At 44.8% G+C, this 24,217-nt stretch overlaps 1 protein-coding gene across 4 annotated transcripts in view; it reads left to right on the top strand.

Annotated features, from left to right (window-relative positions):
• PHACTR3 (phosphatase and actin regulator 3) overlaps window positions 1–24,217 on the top strand; it is a 166,837-nt gene that overhangs the window by 114,072 nt on the left and 28,548 nt on the right. For all 4 annotated transcript variants that reach the window (XM_054045725.1, XM_054045726.1, XM_054045727.1 and 1 more), the window contains exon 8: window positions 9,014–9,167. In XM_054045725.1, the coding sequence (XP_053901700.1) occupies window positions 9,014–9,167 (154 nt within the window). The remainder of the gene's footprint in view (window positions 1–9,013; window positions 9,168–24,217) is intronic.

Raw genomic sequence — 24,217 nt, 5'->3', positions numbered from 1 at the left:
AGTAATGAACTGGATTATTGGGTTCTGATCCTAGCTTTGCTGCTGATTCTGGTATCTTATTGAAGGGTTGTTGTAGCCACGTTGGTCCCAGGATTTTAAGAGAGACAAGATTGGGGAGATAGTTGAGATAAGGTAGAAGAGGAAATAAAAGAAATCTTTTGCAGAATTTCCCTGCATTTAAGTGAAAATTCTCTTTTTAAAAACAAACAAACAAAAAAATCTCCAGATACATTTTTCCACATCTCCCTGGGAATATCTGTTGTCCCAGATTATAAGAAGTCCACTGAGTTTGGTGTAAATTCTTGTAGATTAATTTATTTAACACAGGCCATGCAGTCCTCCTGTAACACAAATAAAAGTGTTTATTCTACCACTGAAGACGTGTGTCATATATTTAATTAGACATGGTTTTTGCTTACGCAATTGGTGGAAAACCATGATGACAAGAAACCAGTGACTGTAAAAGCTTATGTGGCATCCAGAAGCAGCTCTTAAAATAAAAAGTGCTTAAAAATATTTCATCTTATTATGGCGTAAGCATTGGTATCTGCTTGGGGTATGCCCTCTAAAGGGTTAAAAGGTCATTTTGCTCAGTAGACGTTAATTCAAGAAAATGTCAAATGACATGTAAATACCAGAAAATGACAGAAGTTAAGTATGGAAAAAACTATTCGCTTATCCAGTCTGTTCCCCAGTCAAAGTGGAATTCCTACAATATGTATATTAGCATTTTGTCAAGTTTTAGGAATCCTTTTTAAAAAAAATCGTAAGGCCTAGGGCCATGTAAAAACATGCTTGTTCAACTACCAGGACTGTGTGTGCAAGTGAGATAAACTTTTCAAAAGTTCTACCATTGGTGTATGGTGTCTAAGGAGGTTGCCATGGGATAAATGGAAATTCAGTGATGAAAGTGAATGACAATCAGCTGAAATGCAGGGGGAAAAGTCTTACCAGTGAAAATGATTGGCAAAGAAATGGAAATACAACAAACCAGAACAGAACAAAAACAGCCCATTGCAGATAGAGAGTAATTAATATGGAGCAGGTGGGATATTTTAATGAATTCACTTCTGTGGGTCCCCCCTTTGTGTTCATTGTCTGTGAATATTCTAGCGAATGACAGGAAGTTGGAGTGTTAGCACGGATGTGGAAACAGCAACAATTAAACAAATATCAAAGACAAATTATTCCTTGATTCTCAGAATTATGCTCAGCCAGTCAGGGGACAGAATTATACCGTGTCATTTACGTCCAATCCAAACTAACTAACAGAGGTTGAGTATTGATGAGCACAGTATAAAAACCTGTATAGAGCAGAACAGAACACTCCCAACAAATTGCTTGAGAACAAGCCCTTTGCTAACCATTATCCACAGAAATTGGTGAATAATAATTACATCTGATATTGTAACCTGTCTGTGGGCAGTTTGTGAACAAACAAACAAAAACAAGATGGAATATGTCCAATGAATTATGCAATCAGGTCCATGAACAGGAGAATGGAGGACCAAATGGCAGAGAGATTCAGTGATTCATTAAGCTACAGGATGGAAAGAGACCATCTTAGGACCTCAGGGATGACAACTCTGCAGCCACTGTTTTCTCACGTGTTCTCTGTATCCAAAAAGATGTCAATGAGACATTTTTGTTCTTGACACGGCACACACTTGTACTGGCTTATGGTCACTCACATTTAAGAAATACATAGTAACGAGAAAGGTAGCAGCAACGTAATCGCTTGTGCAATTCTCCTGCTTTCAGAAGTCTGGGTTGGCTGGCAGCTTAGAAAGAATCTAAACATCCAAGGTGCTTATATGGTCCCCATTGCTAACATATGAGAGAACCTCTCAATCTTGGATGTTGTGAGGATACATACATCAATCTAAGATAGGACAATGTTATTATCCCCATTTCGCCAGATGTGGAACAGCGACCCAGATCCCTCCAAGGTAATTGGGTGCTTAACTTTGACTGAAATGGGGCTACTATAAGGTGGGTGCATAACTGGCTGGATAATCGTACTCAGAGAGTTGTTATTAATGGTTCCCAATCCTGCTGGAAAGGCGTAACGAGTGGGGTACCGCAGGGGTCTGTTTTGGGACCGGCTCTGTTCAATATCTTCATCAACGACTTAGATATTGGCATAGAAAGTACGCTTATTAAGTTTGCGGATGATACCAAACTGGGAGGGATTGCAACTACTTTGGAGGACAGGGTCATAATTCAAAATGATCTGGACAAATTGGAGAAATGGTCTGAGTTAAACAGGATGAAGTTTAACAAAGACAAATGCAAAGTGCTCCACTTAGGAAGGAAAAATCAATTTCACACATACAGAATGGGAAAAGACTATCTAGGAAGGAGTACGGCAGAAAGGGATCTAGGGGTTATAGTGGACCACAAGCTAAATATGAGTCAACAGTGTGATGCTGTTGCAAAAAAAGCAAACATGATTCTGGGATGCATTAACAGGTGTGTTGTGAGCAAGACACGAGAAGTCATTCTTCCGCTCTACTCTGCTCTGGTTAGGCCTCAGCTGGAGTATTGTGTCCAGTTCTGGGCGCCGCATTTTAAAAAAGATGTGGAGAAACTGGAAAGGGTCCAAAGAAGAGCAACAAGAATGATTAAAGGTCTTGAGAACATGACCTATGAAGGAAGGCTGAAAGAATTGGGTTTGTTTAGTTTGGAAAAGAGAAGACTGAGAGGGGACATGATAGCAGTTTTCAGGTATATAAAAGGGTGTCATAAGGAGGAGGGAGAGAACTTGTTCACCTTAGCCTCTAAGGATAGAACCAGAAACAATGGGTTTAAACTGCAGCAAGGGAGGTCTAGATTGGACATTAGGAAAAAGTTCCTAACTGTCAGGGTGGTTAAACACTGGAACAAATTGCCTAGGGAGGTTGTGGAATCTCCGTCTCTGGAGATATTTAAGAGTAGGTTAGATAAATGTCTATTAGGGATGGTCTAGGCAGTATTTGGTCCTGCCGTGCGGGCAGGGGACTGGACTCGATGACCTCTCGAGGTCCCTTCCAGTCCTAGAATCTATGAATCTATGAATCTATGAAATATCTTGAGGATCTGGGCCAGAGAAACATAGGGTCTGTCTATCCTGCAGCCAGTGTAGAGATACCCGAACTAGCTTTCATCTAGCTGGCTCAAGTGACAATGGTAGTGAAGCTGAGGTAATACAGACAGCAGCATGGGCTGTTAGCCCAGGACAGAGGGTCTGTACTCAAGTGGCTAGCCTCAGTTCCTGGTTCTTACACGGCACGGATTACTCTCTCTCTCTCTCCTAGCACTCAATAATCTCTGATCGGGGCTGTATATAGGGCTGCAAAAAGGCTGCACATTAATGCCACTCTTACATTGTGCATCTGCACATTGTACCTAAATTTGAACCATAGATGCCAGCTTTTTAAAACTAACAGTGGAGGGGTCAGATCTTCAAAAGCACTTGGCATTGATCCCACATTGCTCCCACTGAGAGTGCAGGTAGACCAAGGCAGAGCACTTCTGAAATCCCACTTGAGATATTGGTAGTTATGGGGCAGAGGGGAAACGGAGATGCACCTTAGCCCCAGGGAGAACTTCTTTTAGGAAGATGTTTAAATAAAGACACCGGTAATTAAATCATAGCGGATACACTGATCAGCACAGTGGTCAGGAAGGAATTTCACATCACAGTGCACTGTGGGCTAGGCACAGGGTGAGATTTTTATTCCCTCTTTGTTGTTTTTTTTCTTTTCTCTGAAGCATCAGATATTGGCCTCTGCAGGAGTCAGGATAGCGGTCTTGGTGAACAAATGGTCCTCTCAATAGGGCAGAGGATGGACCAATTACAGGGTATCCACCCACAAAATAGGCACTATCCTTCTTAAAGGATAAACTCCATCTTTTTTTCCTCCTGACTTTGTCAATCAGGTATTTTCAAAAATTAATCAAATTGGCCAGTCACTGATGGTGGCTCCCAAGATGGACAGCTCAGATTAATCCAGCTGTCTTGGTTCAACTGCATTTTTATTTGGATTTTGGAATACCTTCAAGATTAAACAGTGCACAGTGCATACGGGCCCTGGGAGTGGTTACCATGTAAGCCTTTTTAGAAACCCGGACATCTGGATGAAGCAAGTATGGCTTAGCTGGGGTGGGCTGAACGCTGTCTGCTCCTTTAATACAACAAGTAGGATTTGGGTTAAAGGTACAGTTTTTCAGACTGCACTTGCTTCTTTTAATTTCACAGAGTAGGAGATTCTTTTTTTTTTTTCCTTTTAAGGGCATAGATTGAGCTTTGTAAGCAGAGGCAGGCCTCCGAGTGCACCTCCAGAATAGGCATTAGATGACGAATTGGCAGCATTTTATTTGTAACGAGCGATTGCATTGCTACAGTGTATTCTATTGCATCTTCGAATACAGGGCTATGGGCCAGATCCTCAGCTGGTGTGAAATGATGTCATTCCATTGACCTTAACGCCTGACTCTTTTAAAGGCCTGGATCCCTTTGTACTGTGTAGAGAGAGATTTCAGCTCGTCCTGAATGACCACATGAGATGGGGGAAAGCACCAAAAGAGCCCGGACCCCACCTATAAGGGAACCGCATAAGGAGGGTGGGAGTTACAGCACTGCCCACAGGTTTATACACCCCAAAGATCATGGGGAGGGGTTATTGTTCTGCTTTCTGCACCAGCTCCCACTTCAGCCTCTGGCTGGGGGGAATGATACTGCAAACTGCACCTGCAGAATGGGTGTTAGATCTGCTCCCACGGCTGCCGGATGTAATTCTGCTTGTGCACATGCTGTGCAGATAGAATACTCCACGTGGTGCCGTGGCCCTCTGCATCCACCCGCACTGCGGCTGTGCTCGAAAAGCCATGACAGAGCCCGAAGGGTTTGGTCCAGTAGTCAGAGCATGTCATGCGGGAGGCATGTTTCCAGTTTGGACACTTACTTGTGTGACTTCAGGCAACTGACTTTGGCACTTTGGGCCTTATTTTACCTGGTTTAAAACCGTTAAACGAATACTTAACATCGCACATGAGTGCTGTGAGGCTTCGTTAATTGATGTTTGCAAAGCGCTTTGAGTGGAAGAGTCAGCATATTATTATAGCGTGTCCGCAATCAGATTCCGGTTGGGGAGGGTTGGTTTGATCACAGTTTTAGAAAGCTCTAATTTTGCAACTGTCAGGGACTCAGGGTATGATATTAGGCAAGTCACTCAACTTCTCTCTGCCTCAGTTTCCCTACCTGTAGGCCAGGGATAACGGTGTTCACCCTCCTTTATAAAGCACTTGGAGATCAGCAAGTGAGCAGTGTCCTAAAAGACACATCCTAAAGGTGAACCTGTTATTTACAGGTAGCAGACTAACTGGGGCATGCCAACCTGCAGAGCACCCCGTTACAAAACAGCCTTTATTCACATCTCAAATGCCAGACAAAAACTACCTAAAAATCTAACTTCAGTCTTCTTTCAAAATTGGATGATTTTTTCTAAAAGGAGAGCTCAAGTATTAAAATAAAACAGGCTCTCTTATGATTTTTACTGCACACTATACATTCAGTAGAACACTCCAAGACAAGTAGATACACAGATTTATCTGTACTTCTTGTGTAGCCAGACAACAGTTCACCTTCTGTCTTAAGGGGACTATTCCACACTGATTGTGCACTCAAAACTCTCATTGAACTTAAGTTCTGTGTAGGACATTAACTATACTTAATGAATATATTAACAAGAGTGCTAAATGGAAGACATGGGAGGTAATTGTCCTGCTCTGCTCAGCACTGGTAAGACTTCAGCAGAAGTTCTCTGTCCAGTTGTGGGCACTGCACTTTAAGAAAAATATGGACAAATTGGAGAAAGTCCAGAAAAAAGCAATAAAAATGAGAAAAGGTTTAGAAAATCTGATGGATGAGGAAAGATTAAAAACAAAACAAAACAGGGCATGTTTAGTCTTGAGAAAAGAAGACTGAGGGAAGACCTGATAATAGTCTTAAAATATGTTAAGAGCTGTTATAAAGAGGATGGTGATCAATTGTTCTCCATGTCCACTAGAAGTAGGAAAAAAAGTAATGGTCTAAATCTAAAGCAAGGGAGATTTAGGTTAGATATTGGGAAAACCTCTCTCACTGTACAAATTGTCCAGTCTGGGTCTGGTTGATGATCTAAAAACCTGACATAAACTTGATACCAAGGGGGCAAACCCAATGGTGGGTTTGAAAAACTGACACCTACCAATGCTCTAGGCTGGAGTTGGTAAGGGGGGTATCACCTCTGTTAAGCTTTTCACTTGCGGGTAGGTTCTTTTATTGGTATTTTTAAAATATGTTTTCTCTGTCATGCTTTTACCTTAAGAATAAATGTGCTTGCTTAGAAACAGCTGTGTAGTAACTTGTACACTGCTGGCAATGGACTGTGCATAGTCCTTGGCGAGAAAGCAAAGCACAGGCACAGGCCTTTAGGCAGATTGGTTGGCTGGGGATACTATAGCGTAAGGCAAGGAGCAGACTTAAAACCCCCAGTCAGAAGAGAGTGGAACAAGGGCCCCTACCCAGAGACAGGTGATGGCAGAAGACCTGAGACCTGACTGAGAACTCTTGGAGTGGACCATGGAGAGAGGGGTACAGATGCAATTAACCTGAAGCTGTGATACCCGTCACTGGAGGTTTTTAAGAACAGGTTGACAAACACCTGCCAGGGATGGTCTAGGTTTACTTGGTCCTGCCTCAGCTCAGGGGGATGAACTATATGACAGCTCAAAGTCCCTTCTAGTCCTACATTTCTATGACTCTATACAAGGAAGATATTCAGTATAACTGCCACATGTTACAGTAAACTTGTTACGGGATTGCTTATTATAGAAAGAGATTCAGAAAAGAGAAGCTCTACTCAAACCAATGAAACTGGTGAGCCAGACTGTGGTGCTTTTCTTTTAGCAACTCAACCTCAAGCAACGTGGGGCTTTCCCAGCTACGACTCGCACTCTACATTTTACTGTCAGTTTAAAAAAAAAAAAAAAGTACAGTGAAAGATGTTGGGTTTTCCACTCTGTAAGCAGTTTAAATTTAGAAACCTTATTACCACATACCTTCCAGCTAGCATTGCAAGATGGTTTAATCAGTCAAGGAGCCAATTCAACCCTTCACTAAGCCCACTGAAGTCATGGAGTTACATCAAGATGCATTTGACCCCAAGGCGTTCTCTCAGAATGAAAGGTTGTTTCAAATGCCGTCGGATGACAGCCTCAGAAGAGTAGTGAAATATTACTCAGAACAGTTGCTGCACTTTTCCTTATGGGAATTCCTCTTGTAAACATCACCAACAATATTTCAGGCCAGATTTTCCTGCATGTGCATGTTTTGCAGTTACCACAGTAGATCATGCCATTGTGAGAAGTATGCACACCTCCCACTGCCAAAATATCTTACCGACTTACCACCATTGCACACATCATTCTGAAAATCTGACCCTTTATTTCATTCCTTGGAATGGTTTTCTTGAAGTCTCTCCAGAGGGGAAACCCTGAATACAGGTCTGCAATTTTACTGTGGCATTCGAAGGCCTGGTCTACACAGGGGGCAGGGTGGGGGGTGAGGGAAATCGATCTAAGTTACGCAGCGTTATTCACGTCGCTGAAGTCGACATACTTAGAGTTACTCACCGCAGTGAAGACACCGCGGTGAGTAGCTCTGAGTTGACTGCTGCCGCTCCTGTCAACTCTGCCTGCGCTTCTCATGGCGGTGGAGTACAGGAGTGGACGGGAGAGCATTTGGGGGTCGATTTATTGTGTCTAGACTAGACGCGATAAATTGACCCCTGCTGGATCGATCGCTGCCCACCGATTCGGCGGGTAGTATAGACATACCCTAAGACAACATAATGGGGTAGATTTGTCAATAACGGCTCATATCTTGTGACCCATGTGCACGCTCCAGCCTGACTATTCCTGATTCTCCATCTTTTGAATTGTGTTTGTTCAAAATTGAGTGAAATGTTCAAAAAGTTTAATATGCTTATTCAGAAACTGGCAAATCTGGGCCACTGGCACCTCACAAATAATCACCCACTTAACTTGGAACTATTGCATGTGTGAGTGGCTAATTTAAAGTTATCCGTGCTGGACTGTCAGTCCTGGTCATTAAGAATAGGATTTTCAAAAGCGTTCAGCATCAGTCTGATTCTGTTCACACTGAACCAACTGGTAAAACTCCCATTGATTTCAAGGGGAATAAAGCTCAGCATTTTTCAAAAGTCCTCTGCTGTCCACAGAATGGTACAGGAAACCATCAGCAAACGTGTCCCGCAACTCCTCACCAGCTGCACCTTAAAACCCCTTTGTGGAGATGCCATGCAAGGGTGAGACTAAAGTGCGGTCTGCAAAGCCAATTCATTCCTTGGCTTCTTTGCTAAGACCGTTCACAAGAGTGCCAATGAGCGTTGGTGTTTTTTATGCTCTGTCAGCTAACCGGTGGGTTGAGACCATCTATGGTACGCCTTTCACTAACTCCCAACCAGCCTGGGTTTGAGTTGGAAACCCAGAGGGGAAAGGATCTCCATTCCAGCCATTCCCATTCCCCTGCACTACCTAGTCCTACTACAAAGTGCTCCAGATATAGCTTTGCTTTGGGACATGGGATGGCTCAAAGGACTGATGATGTGCACCCCCTTTGACTCCTAGATTAGTGGTTTGAACCTTGCCTCAGCTGATAGTTACCAAGAGTCATAGCCATGTGAGAGCATTATCCTGGCCTACAATAGTGCAATGAGATGATAATCTCAAGCATTTCTGAATGGACCATTACCCACAGCTGTGTTGGCAATCTCAGCCCTAGCACCACTTTTATTAATAAATACAAAGCTGCCTCTCCCATACAAGTGCAGATTTCACAGACATACATCCTCCGTTGCCCACTCGTTACTTGCCCGTTTCTGAGCTTTTTTTTTTTTAAGTGGAGGAGGAGGGGGCAGGAATTCCAAGCTCTCCTCCTGACCTTTTTTCATTTCCATGCGTGTCCCAGGTACCTTGCCAAGAAAATGCAAGAAAGAGCTGCTGGCAGTAAAGCTACGGAACAGGCCAAGTAAGCAGGAACTGGAAGACAGGAACATTTTCCCAAGGAGGACGGATGAGGAACGGCAGGAAATCCGGCAGCAAATCGAAATGAAACTTTCAAAGTAAGTCAGTTTAAGGGACGGAAGGGGGGTAATCTTTATAGTGAAGTCTCCTCTGCACCTCATCTCACTATACACATGTCCCTTAGCCCATTTCCCATGGGGAGTCATGCAGAAAGGGACAACATCAACAGCAGACAGCAGTCTTGGTTTCAGGGCCATGCTTTGCTTTTGATCTCTGAGCTCACACACTTTGTGCTGTGGGCTGGTCACCTGATCTCCTTGAATCAGGCTATTCCACCCTAAAATAAAAAGCAAAACTCAATGCAGTGAGTTAGATTCTAGCCCTGGAATGTATGCCTGCACTTCCCCTTGAAGTCAATTGATTGTGCTAGCTCCTATCAGGAGCACTAAATTAACCACCAAACTTTTCAGCTTTGTCTACACTTGCACTTATCCTTGATTGCAGCCATCAGTGTATCTGCAAACCCGCATTATAGGCAGGGAAAGCTGCAGTGTGCACTGGTGGGGCTTAACTGACCCTGTTTCAAATAAGGGTCAGCTTCAGCAGGGCTTTCTTTGCCAGGGCTAGAGATTTGCAGAGGTGCAGCTCCACAGATGGCTGAAATCTGGGCTAATTGGAAGGGTAGAAAAAACCTGTTTTCTTTGAGTAAATGGCTTGCAAACACTTAACCAGGGCATGAGGGCTCAGCTGTATAGGAGAAACCAGTATTGCAGTTAGATAGTGTAAGCAAAGATTTACAGAAACCATTAGATTCAAATTGCATTGGGTTTTTTTTTAATAACTAAATTTAGATCATTTGCAAACCTGAATATTTTAGTTGTGACAAAATGGAGTGTTAAATAATCTGTGCTGGGTGCTCCCACACTAGAATAGGCAGTTCTGAAGGCAGCCAAAATGGTTGAAATCCAACTGTGAAAGCTGAACAGGAGTTCATATTGGAGACTTTTTAAATATTAATCATTGGAATCTACTTTTTCAAGAAACAGTTGCTGTTATTCAAGCAAGAGCTGGGCCAGCTCTTCAGTCTGTACATTTAATGAACTTTTGTTTTAGATCAGGGATCGGCAACCTTTGGCACGCAGCCCATCAGGGAAATCCCCTGACGGGCTGGGATGGTTTGTTTACCTGCAGCATCCACAGGTTCGGCCGATCGCAGCTTCCACTGGCCAATGGGGACTGCGGGAAGCAGCTCAGGCCGAGGGATGTGCTGGCCTCCGCTTCCCACAGCCCCCATTGGCCTGGGATGGCGAACCGCGGCCTGCCAGCGGATTTCCCTGATGGGCCGCGTGCCAAAGGTTGCCGATCCCTGTGCCAGAGGATTGGGAATGAGGTTGATAGATCAGAGTGCAATTCGTAATGGACAGATGTCTACATCATAAAACACATCATCACATTTGGCCCCTCTGCTGGCAATCTCAGCTAAAAAAAAGACCAGTGATTGAACATGAAGAATAAAATATTTTAGAGTACTTTACAAATGTTAGTTAAGCTTCACAGTACCCCGGGATGCTGATAATGGATACAGAGGATTCATTTTACTTAGTCTTTGTTTATTATCTTTATTTAATATTTGTATTATGGTAGTGCTTAGAAGCCAACAGATAATGGGACCATATCGTACTAGGCACTGCACAAACACAGAGTAAAACACAGACAATGGATTTAACATGCAGGTAGAGCGAACAATGTGATGGTTGACAATCACCACGTTAGTGCCAAGATGTGAAGCCATCTTTGGGAGTGGATCATGGGGGACGTTCCACCATATATAACTGTCTTGCCAACAGCTTAGGACAGAAAATGAAGAATACATGGGCCTGATCCTGTAAGCCCTGCACATGTGAAACGTCCATTTGCCTTCCTGAGCTATTGGAAGTATAGGTGCATTTTAGGTAGGCAGAAGTCCCTGAGTTGCAATTTGGCCAAGATATTGAGCTTAACAGTCTTAGTGACACGTGCAAAATTACGATGTGATCTGTAATAGGCAGTCAGGAGCCTGATTTTACAACTCATCTGAAACACTTGAAAAAGTGCCCCCCGATGCTAGATGGGGACATTTGTATAGTCTTCACTCAGTGGGAAGGGTGTCATCTAGTGAATCTCCAACTGCTGTAACACTTGGGTGCTCCGTGGAGGTCTCCTGTCTAACTACCATCCCAGCCTAGGGTGACCAGATAGCAAGTGTGAAAAATCAGGACAGAGGTTTGGGGGGGTAATAGGAGCCCACATAAAAAAAAAAACACCACCCCGAATATCGGGACTGTCCCTATAAAATTGGGACATCTGGTCACCTTAGTCCAGCCTGACCCTATTTGGTTTGTGAGAGCCAGTGGAATCTTAGCACAATTTAGGATGGCTACAGGCCATTCCCCTTTCTTTGTGGGTACCATTTAGCCACTTTGTGGTGGAAAAGGAAAATAAGTTTAAGAAATTATGCCTAAAATTAGTGTCAATATAAGGACTTACGACATAAGTGTGTCTGCCTACCAGAGGAGCATAAGGCATGATCATGACTGAAAGTTGTGGAAGGAAAGGTTTGGTGCACAAATATAAAGAAGACAGCTGATGGGGAGCAGTCTATGATGTAAGTTATTAATCTGATAGGTAATGTCTACAGATGGCTGAAAGCACATGCTCATTTAGTGTAACTGAAGACATGCTTTCATGTACCTCCTCCTTCTTCCCAGAACTCAACAGGCTGAGTGCCACTCATGAAACAGAAGGTGCAGAGATTGCTAGAATAGCCTGCCATGCAAAACAGATTGGAGCCAGTCCCCCACACAATTTCTGAGCATATATGAGCACTGAGACAGCTTGCTCTTTGCTCATCAACCAGAATAGAGCAGGACGATGTCTGCAGATATCTCATGGGGAAATATTTTCATGATGAAAGGCAGGCACATGTCAAGGATAACCCCATTTTGAAAATACAGAACTATGTAGTGTCCTGGGGATATCCCCTCAATGTCTGACTCCCACTTTGGGGAGAACCACAGAAAAAACCAACTTCTCCCCAAAAAACCATGCCATGTTTTACACTAAACTTGGTGCATACTTGGCCAGGAGTTTGTAAGTTTAGTTAAGGTGGTGGAGATGCCTATGCAGTGCAGAGATGCGTTGAGATTTTCAAATATCCTTAAATCCATTTCAATGGGAGTCTGTGGCTAAATCCCTTAGGGCTTGTCTATACTTACCGCGTTGGTTCGGCGGCAGGCAATCGAACTTCTGGGTTCGATTAATCGCGTCTAGTCTGGACGCGATAAATCGAACTCAGAAGTGCTCCCCGTCGACTCCGGTAATCCTGCTCGCCGCGAGGAGTACGCGGAGTCAACGGGGGAGCCTGCCTGCCGGGTCTGGACGGCGGTAAGTTCGAACTAAGGTACGTCGACTTCAGCTACGTTATTCACGTAGCTGAAGTTGCGTACCTTAGTTCGATTTGGGGGTTTAGTGTAGACCAAGCCGTAGTTGGCTTTGAAAATCTCAGTGGTGATCAATGAAGCTTATACAGGGCATAAATTCTTATAGAGTATTTCCCGGATCCGCCTTCCCCCACCCCCGCAACATGCTATAAAAACTACAGGGGGTTGGAAAATATTTACCTGAGCTCTGCTCTGGACAACTCCGGGTGAATTTAAGCCCTGAGTTTATAGATGTGGAACTCACTAGTGAGTTCTCAGATTTAAGGAACTCTCTTTATCTTAGGATCCAGCATCTGGTTCCAGTGGAAATTGCTAATGTGTGTGTGATCTGACCACCATGTAGATGGATTTCAGCACACGGCAGCTACTGTTCCAATGATAGCATTGTGATGATAATGCTGAGCGGGGCTTACTCAACTATGAATCCAAATGTACAATCCAATTACAAACCTGTCCTCTGCGGCTAGAGATGTGATTCCCAGCTTGCACAGACATACCTGTGCTAGCTCTCACTGAGTGAGTGCGCTAAAAATAGTAGTTTAGCCACAGTAGCACAGCCAATGGCCCAGGTTAGCTGTCCCAAGTACCTACCCATAGGGTCCAGGCAGGCTTGTATTCAGGCCAGCTTGCCCATGCGATCATTTGCTGCTGCCTGTGTTACCGTGGCTACCCTGCTATTTTTAGCACTGTAGCATGATGAGAGCTAGTGTGAGTATGTCTACACTCCCACCTCTAGGTGTAGTCATAGCCTAAGAGAGGAGATAGAACCAGGAGACTGATGATTCGTCGTTCAACAGCTGTCTGATTCTTGATAAACTAGCCAGTAGATAGGCAGCCATGTTCCAGATATGTTGTTTACCAGCTGTATCCTCATGGATTTGAAGGAGTTCTAGGGTAGCTAGCAAAGTTCTTCTGTAACACCGACAGACCCCAATCATCGGTGGGCGGGATCAAACCTGGGACCTATGGAGCTTAGTGCATGAGCCTCTACAGCATGAACTAAAAGCCAACTGGCTGTTAGCTAAGGCTGTAAAGCAAACTCATTAATATCTAAGTGGTCTCGGTGCCACTAGATGGAACAGAGCACGACACCCAGGAGGTGTGTGGCTTATACTTCCATCCCACCTTTAAATCACTAATTTTACATGACACAACATTCTGCTGGCTGGAAGGAGAGCCGTGCTTAAGTATTTTATGAAAATACTGAAATAATTATTTTAGAGTTAGTCAAAAAATGGGAAAACTTTTCATGAAAAACGGGTCCCGTTGCTTCACCCAGAAAAATGTCAACATTCAAAGATTCTGGATCAATTCTCACTGATAGCTATAATAGCTGGAGAGAAAGTGGATGCTCAACTTTTGCACGGATAAATAGTGACACAGCCAGACCCACAGCACCCTTCCTCACTCCAACTTATCAGGTGGCCTCCTCACTCCCAATCAGAACCGAATCCTGAAAACTCCTTAAGCAGATTCTGCTCTTATTCCATTAGAAATCCATTGACTTCAGTGGAGTTGCTCCTGACTGACATCAGTGTGGGGCAGAATCCCTCTCTTTTCCCCCCATTTCTAATCAAATAAATTAGCCACTTGTTGCTATGGAAATATGCCCCTCCCCAAATGGCAGTATTCCATATTTCCCCAGATTGCCTCATTCAGTAGCATTCATCTCTGACTAATTTATCTGTCCCTGATGCTTCAGGCCATGGCAGACACTGGTAATAATCTATTGTGTTCTAGACAATTGAGGTTCTGATATGCCAGGCTCTTGACATTCCTTGTTCGCCTTCACTATGTGTTCTGAGTGCAGATAATAAGACCTCAATGGCATTAAATGAACTGAGCCCATTATATCAAGAGGTTAAAAAAAAACCATTTGCAAATATGATTATTTGCAATAACTGCTCTCTGTATGACAGATGTACTTCATTCTAGAAGGGATTTAAGCGGAAACCCAGCGGAACAAAATGATCTTTAGAATGAAGAGCAATGCGTAGAAAGGTTGTTTAATTAATTTAGGACATTATTGAGACTCTTTAAAAAGTTAATATCCGAACTGCCAGGGTGGCTGTTACTTCCATAGTACGCCTTGTACAGGAACACTCAGAAACACTCCTTTATTACTTAATGTCTCAATGAAAACATGAATTCCTAGAACAAATTATACTTGTAATTTTCCCTTCATGTTCCGCTTTGCTTCCTCAGGTGTTTGCATAAGTAGACACGACACATTAAGTAGTATTCAGCAGAGATGTGCAGAAACAGGAGCTCAGCTCGTACGGTGCTGAGGGCTATATAAGGACTTATTAAAACAGACAGCCATGGATAGTCACTGGCCCCAAAAATTCCATACGTGGGGGTTTAGCACTAAGTGGCCCCAATTTGCAAGTTTTGGCACTGGTGCATGCGGAGAGCATTTCTCATCAATGCAAACTCTGGAGGGCAGTTTCCCTTATGCATTACTGCATGGTGCCAGGAACTTTGTAGTTCCAGGGCTGTCCCGTGGTTCCTGAAAGTGTGCCTCTGAGTGGGGTGGCACAAAATAGCCCTCATCCAGCCACGAAGCTGCAGATGTCATAAACTGCTCACCCTTGCCACCAGTTGGTTTGTACCACTGTATCATTCATGGCACTACACAATAGTGAAAAGGTCGACAAACCAATAACAACAGCTTGGAGTTTAAAAGCAAAGAGCAAGCACAGAGGGCCAAATTCTCATGTTTACACTATGCCATCGGCAGTAAAAATAGCAGTAGTTTACACTGAAAATCAAGCCCACAGTGCCTAATTTATCTGATCCTAACTGTATTGTGACCGCGGCTAGGATGAAATCATGCAATTGGGCCAGAGGAGAGGTCCCTAGCAAATTGTGCTTATCCACCAAACCAAGGTTGTGATTGCTTTCCCAAAACTGCACACACCACCTGAGGAGACACGAGAGAGAGGAAACCACAACACTGCCTGGCACAAAGACATGGGTCTTTCGAGGAGATAAACTTTGGGAAACATGGATTCCATTTTCCCCTTAGTGTGCACACAACAAGTTTTTATCATGTACTGGGGCATCGTGCGCCATGCTGCGAGAGAATTGAGAAACCCCATCACATTAGACCTCCATACTGCCACCTGCCTATTTTCGTGGCTGATAACTTTTTGTTTGTTCGGAAATGTTGAAAATAACACTCAAAGTCTTCCAGGGTCTATAAAGTTACATCCCATCTTGAATGTGAAATGGCAGAGAAGGTGGGGCCACAGCATCAGTGTTCCAGCTTCTCCCTGGTAGAAGCATCGCGTTTGATTGGGAGGTGTGTAGCTACGTGGGTTTGATCAAGGCTTCAGGTGACTGTTTTCTTTGGTTTCAATCAGAGAAGGGTCTGAGTTACTACAGCACTGATGTCAGATTGAATTTACCCACATGCTTAGCTTTAAACACCTGCTTTAAGCCTCCTTGGGATACTTTCGTGAACTGGGCACTCTGTTTGGAAATCAGCCCAGGTTCAAATGGATTTTAGTGAGCCTTTTGATAAACCTCATCGGACTCCCAGGCGCCCTGCAAAGAGAACTGGGTGGATGGATTCCCCCCGCCTGCACAGAATTTCACTGATTTCAAAGCACACAAGTATTCAACGGTTTGTGATTTTGTTGGGAACATTTAGCACTGAGCTTTGCTCTTGAGAGAGAGAGAGAGAGAGAGAGACAAATACTGAGATCTACTGTCACAGCTAATTAACTATGTACAATGTGACAAATGGTGTCCTTATTTGGTAGAAGTTATCTTCAGGTAAGCGTGTCACTGATGCTAAAAATAATCAGTCAGAGAATGCAGCGTGGGTGTCTGTGCAAGCCCATGCTTTTCGCTCAGGCAGCAAGAGCTATATATAAGGCTGCAATTTAACGCCGTAGGAGTGCATGTAAATTAACAGAGGCTCCCCTTCTTGTTGTTCTGCATTGACTCAGGCATTTCTAATGAAGATATTTATTTGCGGTTGCTTTATTTATTGCATGATGTTTTGGTTGGTTGCTATATTTTATTAAGGGTTTGTGCAGTATCTCAAGTGCTTTGGCAGGCTGGTGCTTTATACACAACCTTTATTATTAATGTTTTATTGTCACTCTTTCACGAAGGAGAACTGAGCCTGAAAAGGAGATGAGGAGAGGGAAGTTCAGGGCTAAGATTTTTCAAAACTACCTGAAGGATTTAGATGCCTGAGTCCTGTAAATGCTAATGTTTTACCTGTGTTCTGCTTGATATTGGCAGACTAACAGGCAGTAGCATATTCCATCCATAGGTGCTGGAACTTGGAGTAATGGCTGCCACACCCTCTGGCTTGAAGTGGTTTCCATTATATACAGGGTTTACAGTTTGATTCAATGGCTCTCAGCACCCCCACTGTATAAATTGTTCCAGCGCTCCTGATTCCATCCAGCAGTGTCCAGAATCCCTTTCAGGCAGAAGGCCGCATGCCTGTCTAAAGCGGCATAATTCAAGTGGGTACTTTGTAAATATGGCCCTGTGTATTCTAGTGTTATAATGAATAGAACACAACATACCAAGAGCATAAGTTTACATAAGTAAACACAGTTACGAGGTTAACCCTGAAACTTAGGAGATTCTTACAGTGAAAGTGAACACAATGGAGCTTGTGCAAATAAAGCAGATCATGAAGGCTGGGATGTTGGCTCTCACACCCTGATAAATTGAACCCAAAACGTACTTTTGTGTATTTCAATGATTTACCAACAGCTTTATAGACGTATCAGGTCTGATTTTCAAAACATAAGAAGCCAAGGACCACACGGAAAATTGCACATGCCCGGATGTGCCTAATTTGCACATCGTTTGTTATGTAGATAAGATATTTGTAGATGCAAAATAGCCCATGAGATTCCTAACTTCCTAGGACTCAGGTCAAGTGAGCTCTATCCCAGCTCCAACATAGGCTTCCTGAGCTACTTTGAGGAAGTCGCCTACCCTGTGCCACCATTCCCCCATCTGTTAAATGGGGATAAAGAGACTTCTGGATCAAAAGAGAGAAGGCTCAATTGTGTTTCATGTTCACGTTAGCCTCCAATTTGTGGCTCCCCTCAGACCTGATGAAGCTACAAATGAATCAGAAAAGAATATACTGTATGTTGCTCTTCTGGCTCCACGTATAGATGACACACACTGACTATTTTTTCTCTTTTTTAAGAAGCAGAGAACTTTTTGTGAGGAGCAGATCTTACTCCCTTTAGTTCAAACAGGATTCTATTCTATTACCCAACCCATCTTTGAATGTATAATGATGATCTCCTGTGAACGTATATTGGCCTTTGGACCCTCCAGAGGCTAGTAATCTGCAAGCAGAAGTGCATGCATGCGTCCGTAATGGACTACACTTCACAATTAATTAATGTATGTACTGGCAGCAATAGGTGAGAACTGTGATCTCTGATTCCACAGAGGGTCTGCTCCACTGCTCAGCTAAGGAGCAGCTCAGGCCAGCCTGCAGAGCATCCGATGGCCTTAACTCAAACCTCCTTCCACACACCCAGAACATTTATAGGCTGCACCCATGTGAAAGGTGGGGAGAGCCTAACCTTGTGAATTTCCTATTGATTTAAATGGGAAGCATATGGTTCAAGTCTGCTTTCACAGCATGCCCATGCCTGTAGAAATTTTGAGATGTAGATACAGTATATTCCTGTGGTACCACAACCATACGGTGAGAGGAGCAGCCACTGATTATGTATTACACCCACTGCAGGAGTATGTTATTACTGATTTATTGGGCAAGATATCATTGAGTGAATCACCCACTCCTTCGGCTGTAGAACTCCGGTGTTTCCTTGGAGTTCTCTCTAAGAACTGGCCAAGCCTAACTGTTCATCTCATGAGAGCCGATCAGATCCCAGCCTAAGCTGGTAGGACGGGCAGCCATCCATAAATATTGTAAGTACTACAATCTCCTCCTCCCGCAACACAGACTGTGACTCTACCATGGCATTTCATTCAGACTCAAAGACAGAACCTTGTTTCCCCAAGGCTCTGGCTTCCCTGCTTTCATGCTGCAAAACTGGGTCAGTGCAAAAAAGCAGTGTCTACCATACGGAAGTTACCTTAGGGATGCTGGGGAATGAAAGAGGAAGAAAATAAATATTTAGGAAAAAGAATGTGGAGAGAAAGAAAGATCATATAAAAATACGAGGCACTTCTTGCTTTAAATAGAACAATATTTAATAAATGCTCATATGGGCTTGTAAATTATTGATGTAGTTCTAGCTAAATCTGCTTTATTCCATTCCCTTTTCCATCCTGGCAAAATTGTATTGGGTCTAATCATGCCTTCTTGTTTTCTGTACTTAAAAGCAGCTTAGGTCAAATAAAGGACAGAGCTATTTTCTATTGATTGTTCACCTTTCAGTGACCTCCCTCTTCACCCCTTGGTGCTTGGTAGAAGTTACCTCCCAAGAGGCACCAAGTGTATGTTTGCTGATGAATATTATGTATCAAGAGGTCAAAAGGTACCCCTGGGTTTATAAATACACTCTGAAGGATTTATCTAGTGAAATGGAAAAAAAACAAGTGAACTGTAATGTTGAAATCTGACAGGGAAGCACTTGTATTGAACAGTAGGTAGGTGGTTTAATGTAAAATGTACTATATTAAAAGGACTCCAGGATGGTTTAATTTTTCAAAGGACAGTTATAGTTAGGTTGTCCAGAAACCAAATGTGAAAAATTGGGACAGGAGGTGGGGGGTAATAGGAGCCTATATAAGACAAAGTCCCCAAAATCAAGACTGTCCATATAAAATTGGGACATGTGGTCACCCTACTTATAGTCAGGCTGTATGATGGAATTGCCCACAGGAAAAATAGTCATTGACTTCTGAGGCTAGAGCCAGTACTCCATGCAAAAACCCAGCTTTTCAGCAGACTGTATCCAGGCAACCAGAAAACATGTTAGCTTGCAGAATCAGTCTTAAACTGCATTGCAATGAGGTCCATCCATTCTAGCTCAACTGATATGCTGCAAAGAGGTGAGATTTGCTTTTTGTCCTTAAACAAAATGAAGAAAATCATTCTGCCAAGATGCAAGATGACTCAGTATAGAAATCATTCTCTATAAGAGCGAACAGATCTTCAGCTACCCTGGGTTTGCTTGGTATGGTTTTATTAATTTTTAAGAAAAGGAAATTTCAGAATGGTTAATATTTTGTTTTACAGCAGTCATGTACCAAGGCTAATCCGATAGCAATCTGTGAATGTCTTATATCAGACAGGATCTCTCTCTAAATAAGAATGCTGTATATCAGATTACGTGGCCAGACTTCTTCAAAATAACAGCCATTAAAGGGAGAGAAGAGTTATCCTCTTTCCGAAAAAAATAAAGTGAAACACCCTGTACCATTGCAAGGAAAATAACATTTTTTTTACCCACCATTTAGTTAACTGCATTTTTAAAAAAGTGTTGGCAACCTGTTCAATACAAAGAATATAATGTAGAGTGTGATTAACGTAGCCAGGGTGTTTAGCATACTCCTGATTAGAACAGGACTGGGTGGACGAGGTTATGTGGCCTGCAATGTGCTGGAGGTCAGTCTAGGTCAGGGGTCGGCAACGTTTGGCACGCGGCTCACCAGGGTAATCACCCTGGCGGGCCAGGCCAGTTTATTTACCTACTGACGCGGCAGGTTCAGCCGATCACGGCCCCCGCTGGCCGCGGTTCGCCGTCCCGGGCCAATGGGGGTGGCGAGAAGCCGCGGCCAGCACATCACTCGCCCGTGCCGCTTCTCGCCATCCCCATTGTCCCGGAACGGCAAACCGCGGCCAGCGGGGACCGCGATCGGCCGAACCTGCTATGTCAGCAGGTAAATAAAACTGGCCTGGCCCGGCCCACCAGGGTGCTTACCCTGGCGAGCCGCGTGCCAAATGTTGCCAACCCCTGGTCTAGGTGATCATGATGGTCTCTTCTGACCTATGAGTCTGGCTTCGTATCATTTTTACTAATGAGACCTTAAGCACATTGCTTAGCTTCACTGCACCACATTTTACTCATGTCTGCTGAGGCTCCTGTACCGGAGCAAATTGGTGCCCCCAGTGCACCAGCCCCTCTCCCCAGACTGGGTGGGAGCAGAGGGAGTGGGGTAGAGGAAGGGATGTAGCCTCTGTTCTTCCCAACCCCCATTCTGGCAATTTGTTCACTGTCGGGAGGAGGAGCGGATATCCCCATTGATGGGCTGCTCTTGGGCTCTGCCCTACTATCAGCCACATAAGGTGTGTCGCTGGAGATGCTCTGGGTGTGCTCCCACTCACCAGGCACATGCACACTTATGCCTGGGCTGATCACAGTCTAGCCCAGTATGTGCGTTAAAGGAACATACCCCCGAGAGGCCACAGCCGCAGCACTAGGACTAGCATGCGGCTTAAGCTTGCGGCTGCTTGATGGAGTGACAGATCACGGGAGGATGTGCTTATAAAGAAATGACCTAGCATTGCTTTTTCTAGCTTTGCTGAGGAACTACCGGGGGTGGGGCGGGCAGGCTTTCACTGCTCTGCTTAGCTCCTCCGTGGGGTTTGGTTGTGTGTGTGTCATAGGAGTGGGCCTGAATACTGATGAAACAGCATTTGGTCCAATCAGGCAGTTGTATTACAGGCTATTTCTTTGCGTACCAAACACATGTGGCCAGATCCTCAGCTGGCGCTACTCAGCATAGCCTCACTGACTTCAGTGGAGCTGTGCCAATTTATACCACCTGAGATTACGGCCCCCAACCTTTCCTGGAAAGGCCATGGACCAGGTGAACCAAAGGGCATTCTGGTAAACGTGGGGTTTCTGAGCACCGTGGATATTCTTCAGCACACATACATCTCAATTTGGAACCCCTTGGATCCTAAAAGGCCAAGGACTTTTCCTGGATGTTGATCTTTAAGCCAATCTTAAAGATATCAACGGAGCCATCAATTATTCAGGAGGCACAGAGCCTAGCTAAAGGGATAGTTATTCTTTTTGATGAAACTTTGATGAAAGGGACATGCGGGAGGACACATTGCTTTGCAAAGGTTCAGTTAAGCTCCCACGTGCTGTTCCTGTGGTGAGACATATGACCTATAACAAAATACATTTGACAGTTTGGCAGGCTGATGTTGGGGAACAAGCATATTTTACTGTTAAACGGTTTGTTCTGTCTCCGTTGTAAGACCTGGGTTTGTCACAATTGGCGAGAGCTTTAAAACAGGACAGAGAGCTAAGAACAAAGCTGGATTCTAGCTAAAGAAATGGAGGTTTTAAGCAAAGTACTTTCACAATCTCATATGGTAACAAAAGGGGCAGTAAGGCGGATTTATTTTGAAAGAGCACAAAGGTTACAAACAGGTTTGCAAGAAAGTCTCTCCATATGTTGAAAATATAAAGGTCAGATTCTGATCTTAGCTACATGGATATAAATCTAGAACACCACCATTGAAGTCAATGGCTGAATTCTCATTTATAGTAGAGACCCTTGATGCTATGGCTGCACAAAGTGGTCTTAAAGTGAGCCTAAATTACATTTATGCATGCTATACACTGCCCAAGTGATGTAAAATGGGAGAGGACCGTGAGGCCCAGTCACTCCAGACTAGTGCTGGTCAAGACTTTTCTGCTGGAACAGTTCTCTGATTTGACTACACTGAAACATTTCCTGAGGACGTATCAAGTTCACCAAAGTTTTTGACAGGACATTGTCAATATGGATCGTTTCAATAAGGTTGAAATGTTTCATTTTGATAGGGTTATCATACGTCCGGATTTTCCCGGACATGTCCGGCTTTTGGGGGCTCAAATCCCTGTCCAGGGGGAAATCCCCAAAAGCCGGGCATGTCCGGGAAAATCGGGAGGGCTCGGCCGGGGCCTCTTTGGCCGGGGCCAGTGCGGGGCCGGGCCGGGGTCGCGGGGCCGGGGGCATGGTGCCGGGCCGGGAGCCGGGCCGGGCACGCGGTGCCGGGCCGGGGTCCAGGGGCGCAGTGCCAGGCCAGGGTCGCAGTGCCGGGCTGGGCGCGGGCGGGGAGCCGGGGGCGTGGTGCCGGGCCGGGGGCCGGGCCGGGCCCGCGGGGCCGGGAGCCGGTCCGGGGTCGCGGGGCCGGGGAGCCGGTCCGGGGTCGCGGGGCCGGGCTGCCGGGGGGTGCGCCGGGCCGCCAGGGGCCGGCAGTGCTGGGCGGGCCGGGGGTGGTCGGGCGGGGCCAGCACCCCAGGGCCCGAGCCGACCCAGGCTGGAGCCGCCGGGGGGCCAGCCTGGGCCGCGCCTCCTCCCCCCACACTCCCCCTTACCTGCTTCAGGCTTCCCGCGAATTAAATGTTCGCGGGAAGCAGGGGAGGGGGCGGAGACTTTGGGGAGGGGGCGGAGTTGGGGCGGGGGGCGTGGGCGGGGCTGGGGGTGGGGCCGGGGCCCCGGGGAGTGTCCTCCATTTGGAGGCACAAAATATGGTAACCCTAATTTTGACACTCTCATTTTGTAATTTTCTAATGAGTCAAGGTGATTCAGTCAAACCTAAGCATTTAGATAAGGTCGAACAAAATATTTTGGTACATTTGTGTTGTGAACATTTGAGGTTTCACAACTTTTCAACCTGACTCAGGGTGAAACCAAGTTTAAAAAAAAAAAAAACTGGAATGCCCCACACGACAGGAATTCCATTCTTTTACCTGCTCTATTTTAGACTTACACCACTATAACTGAGCTCAGACTCTGGCCCAAAAATGTAGATCCAGGAGATGGTGTGTACTGAAGAGCACGGGGTGAATAGCTCACATTTAAATTCAGATCCATTTAGAGGGGACCTAGTCATAATGATCTAAATTCTGATACGTTGGGTGGTACGTCATATGGTGAGTAACAGCCAGTCTCATTTACTTAATGGAACTGTCTGAGGAGTAAGACACCAAACAGGAGTAAGGGTGGCAGAATCTTATATTCTGGCCAAATCACATCCTTGAGTTCTCTGTGGAACTCCTTAGGAAGCTCTATGCAGAGCCCCACATGCATGCTGATGGCAGGGTATACTCCAAATAATGTAATACTCTTATTACGGTGTAAGAGACAGGTCTTTCTAAGCACATGCCACATAACAGATTGGAGTGCAGTGCCAGTTTTAAAGAAAGCCACAATGCACGGTCAGAACCTATTATATGGGGACGGGGGACGGGGGGGCGGGGGGGGGGGGAGAAGAGAGAGGATGGATGGCTCAGGTCTGCTTTGCATCCTGCGGATACTAACTGAGCTGTGAGCTACCATGGCCCAGGAGGAAAACAGCGTCTGTGAGAGAAGGAGAAAGCAATGCAGCATATGCTCTTGCCACCCAGCTGGTGACATGCTATCTGCAAGCAGGGATACCCCATCCTTTGAAAATGCTGTGTGGGTGGATGAAGGGAGAGGCCTGGGAGGGTTTTGGTAACAAAGGAGAATATGCCCAGAAAGATCTCTGCCGCTCTAACAAGTGCGTGATTGCACGTATGGCATCAAGTGGGGCTATTTGTCCCAGAAGCGTCTGCAGTTTTAGGAATCACATCTCATTTTGTGCTTTGCTTTCAGGATTATACAAAAACATAACAGCATCATGTTTTCATAGACTTACTTCCAGGACTGAGAAAGTTCGCTGTTTGGAGAGAAACTGACACCCCAGCCAGCATGCAATGTATAGGCACCTGCTG

The sequence above is a fragment of the Malaclemys terrapin genome, chromosome 12 (assembly GCF_027887155.1).
Source record: "Malaclemys terrapin pileata isolate rMalTer1 chromosome 12, rMalTer1.hap1, whole genome shotgun sequence".
Classification (NCBI taxonomy): Eukaryota; Metazoa; Chordata; order Testudines; family Emydidae; genus Malaclemys; species Malaclemys terrapin.
Note: the sequence above shows the minus strand (reverse complement) of the source record. Positions and strands in the feature narration are given on the sequence as shown.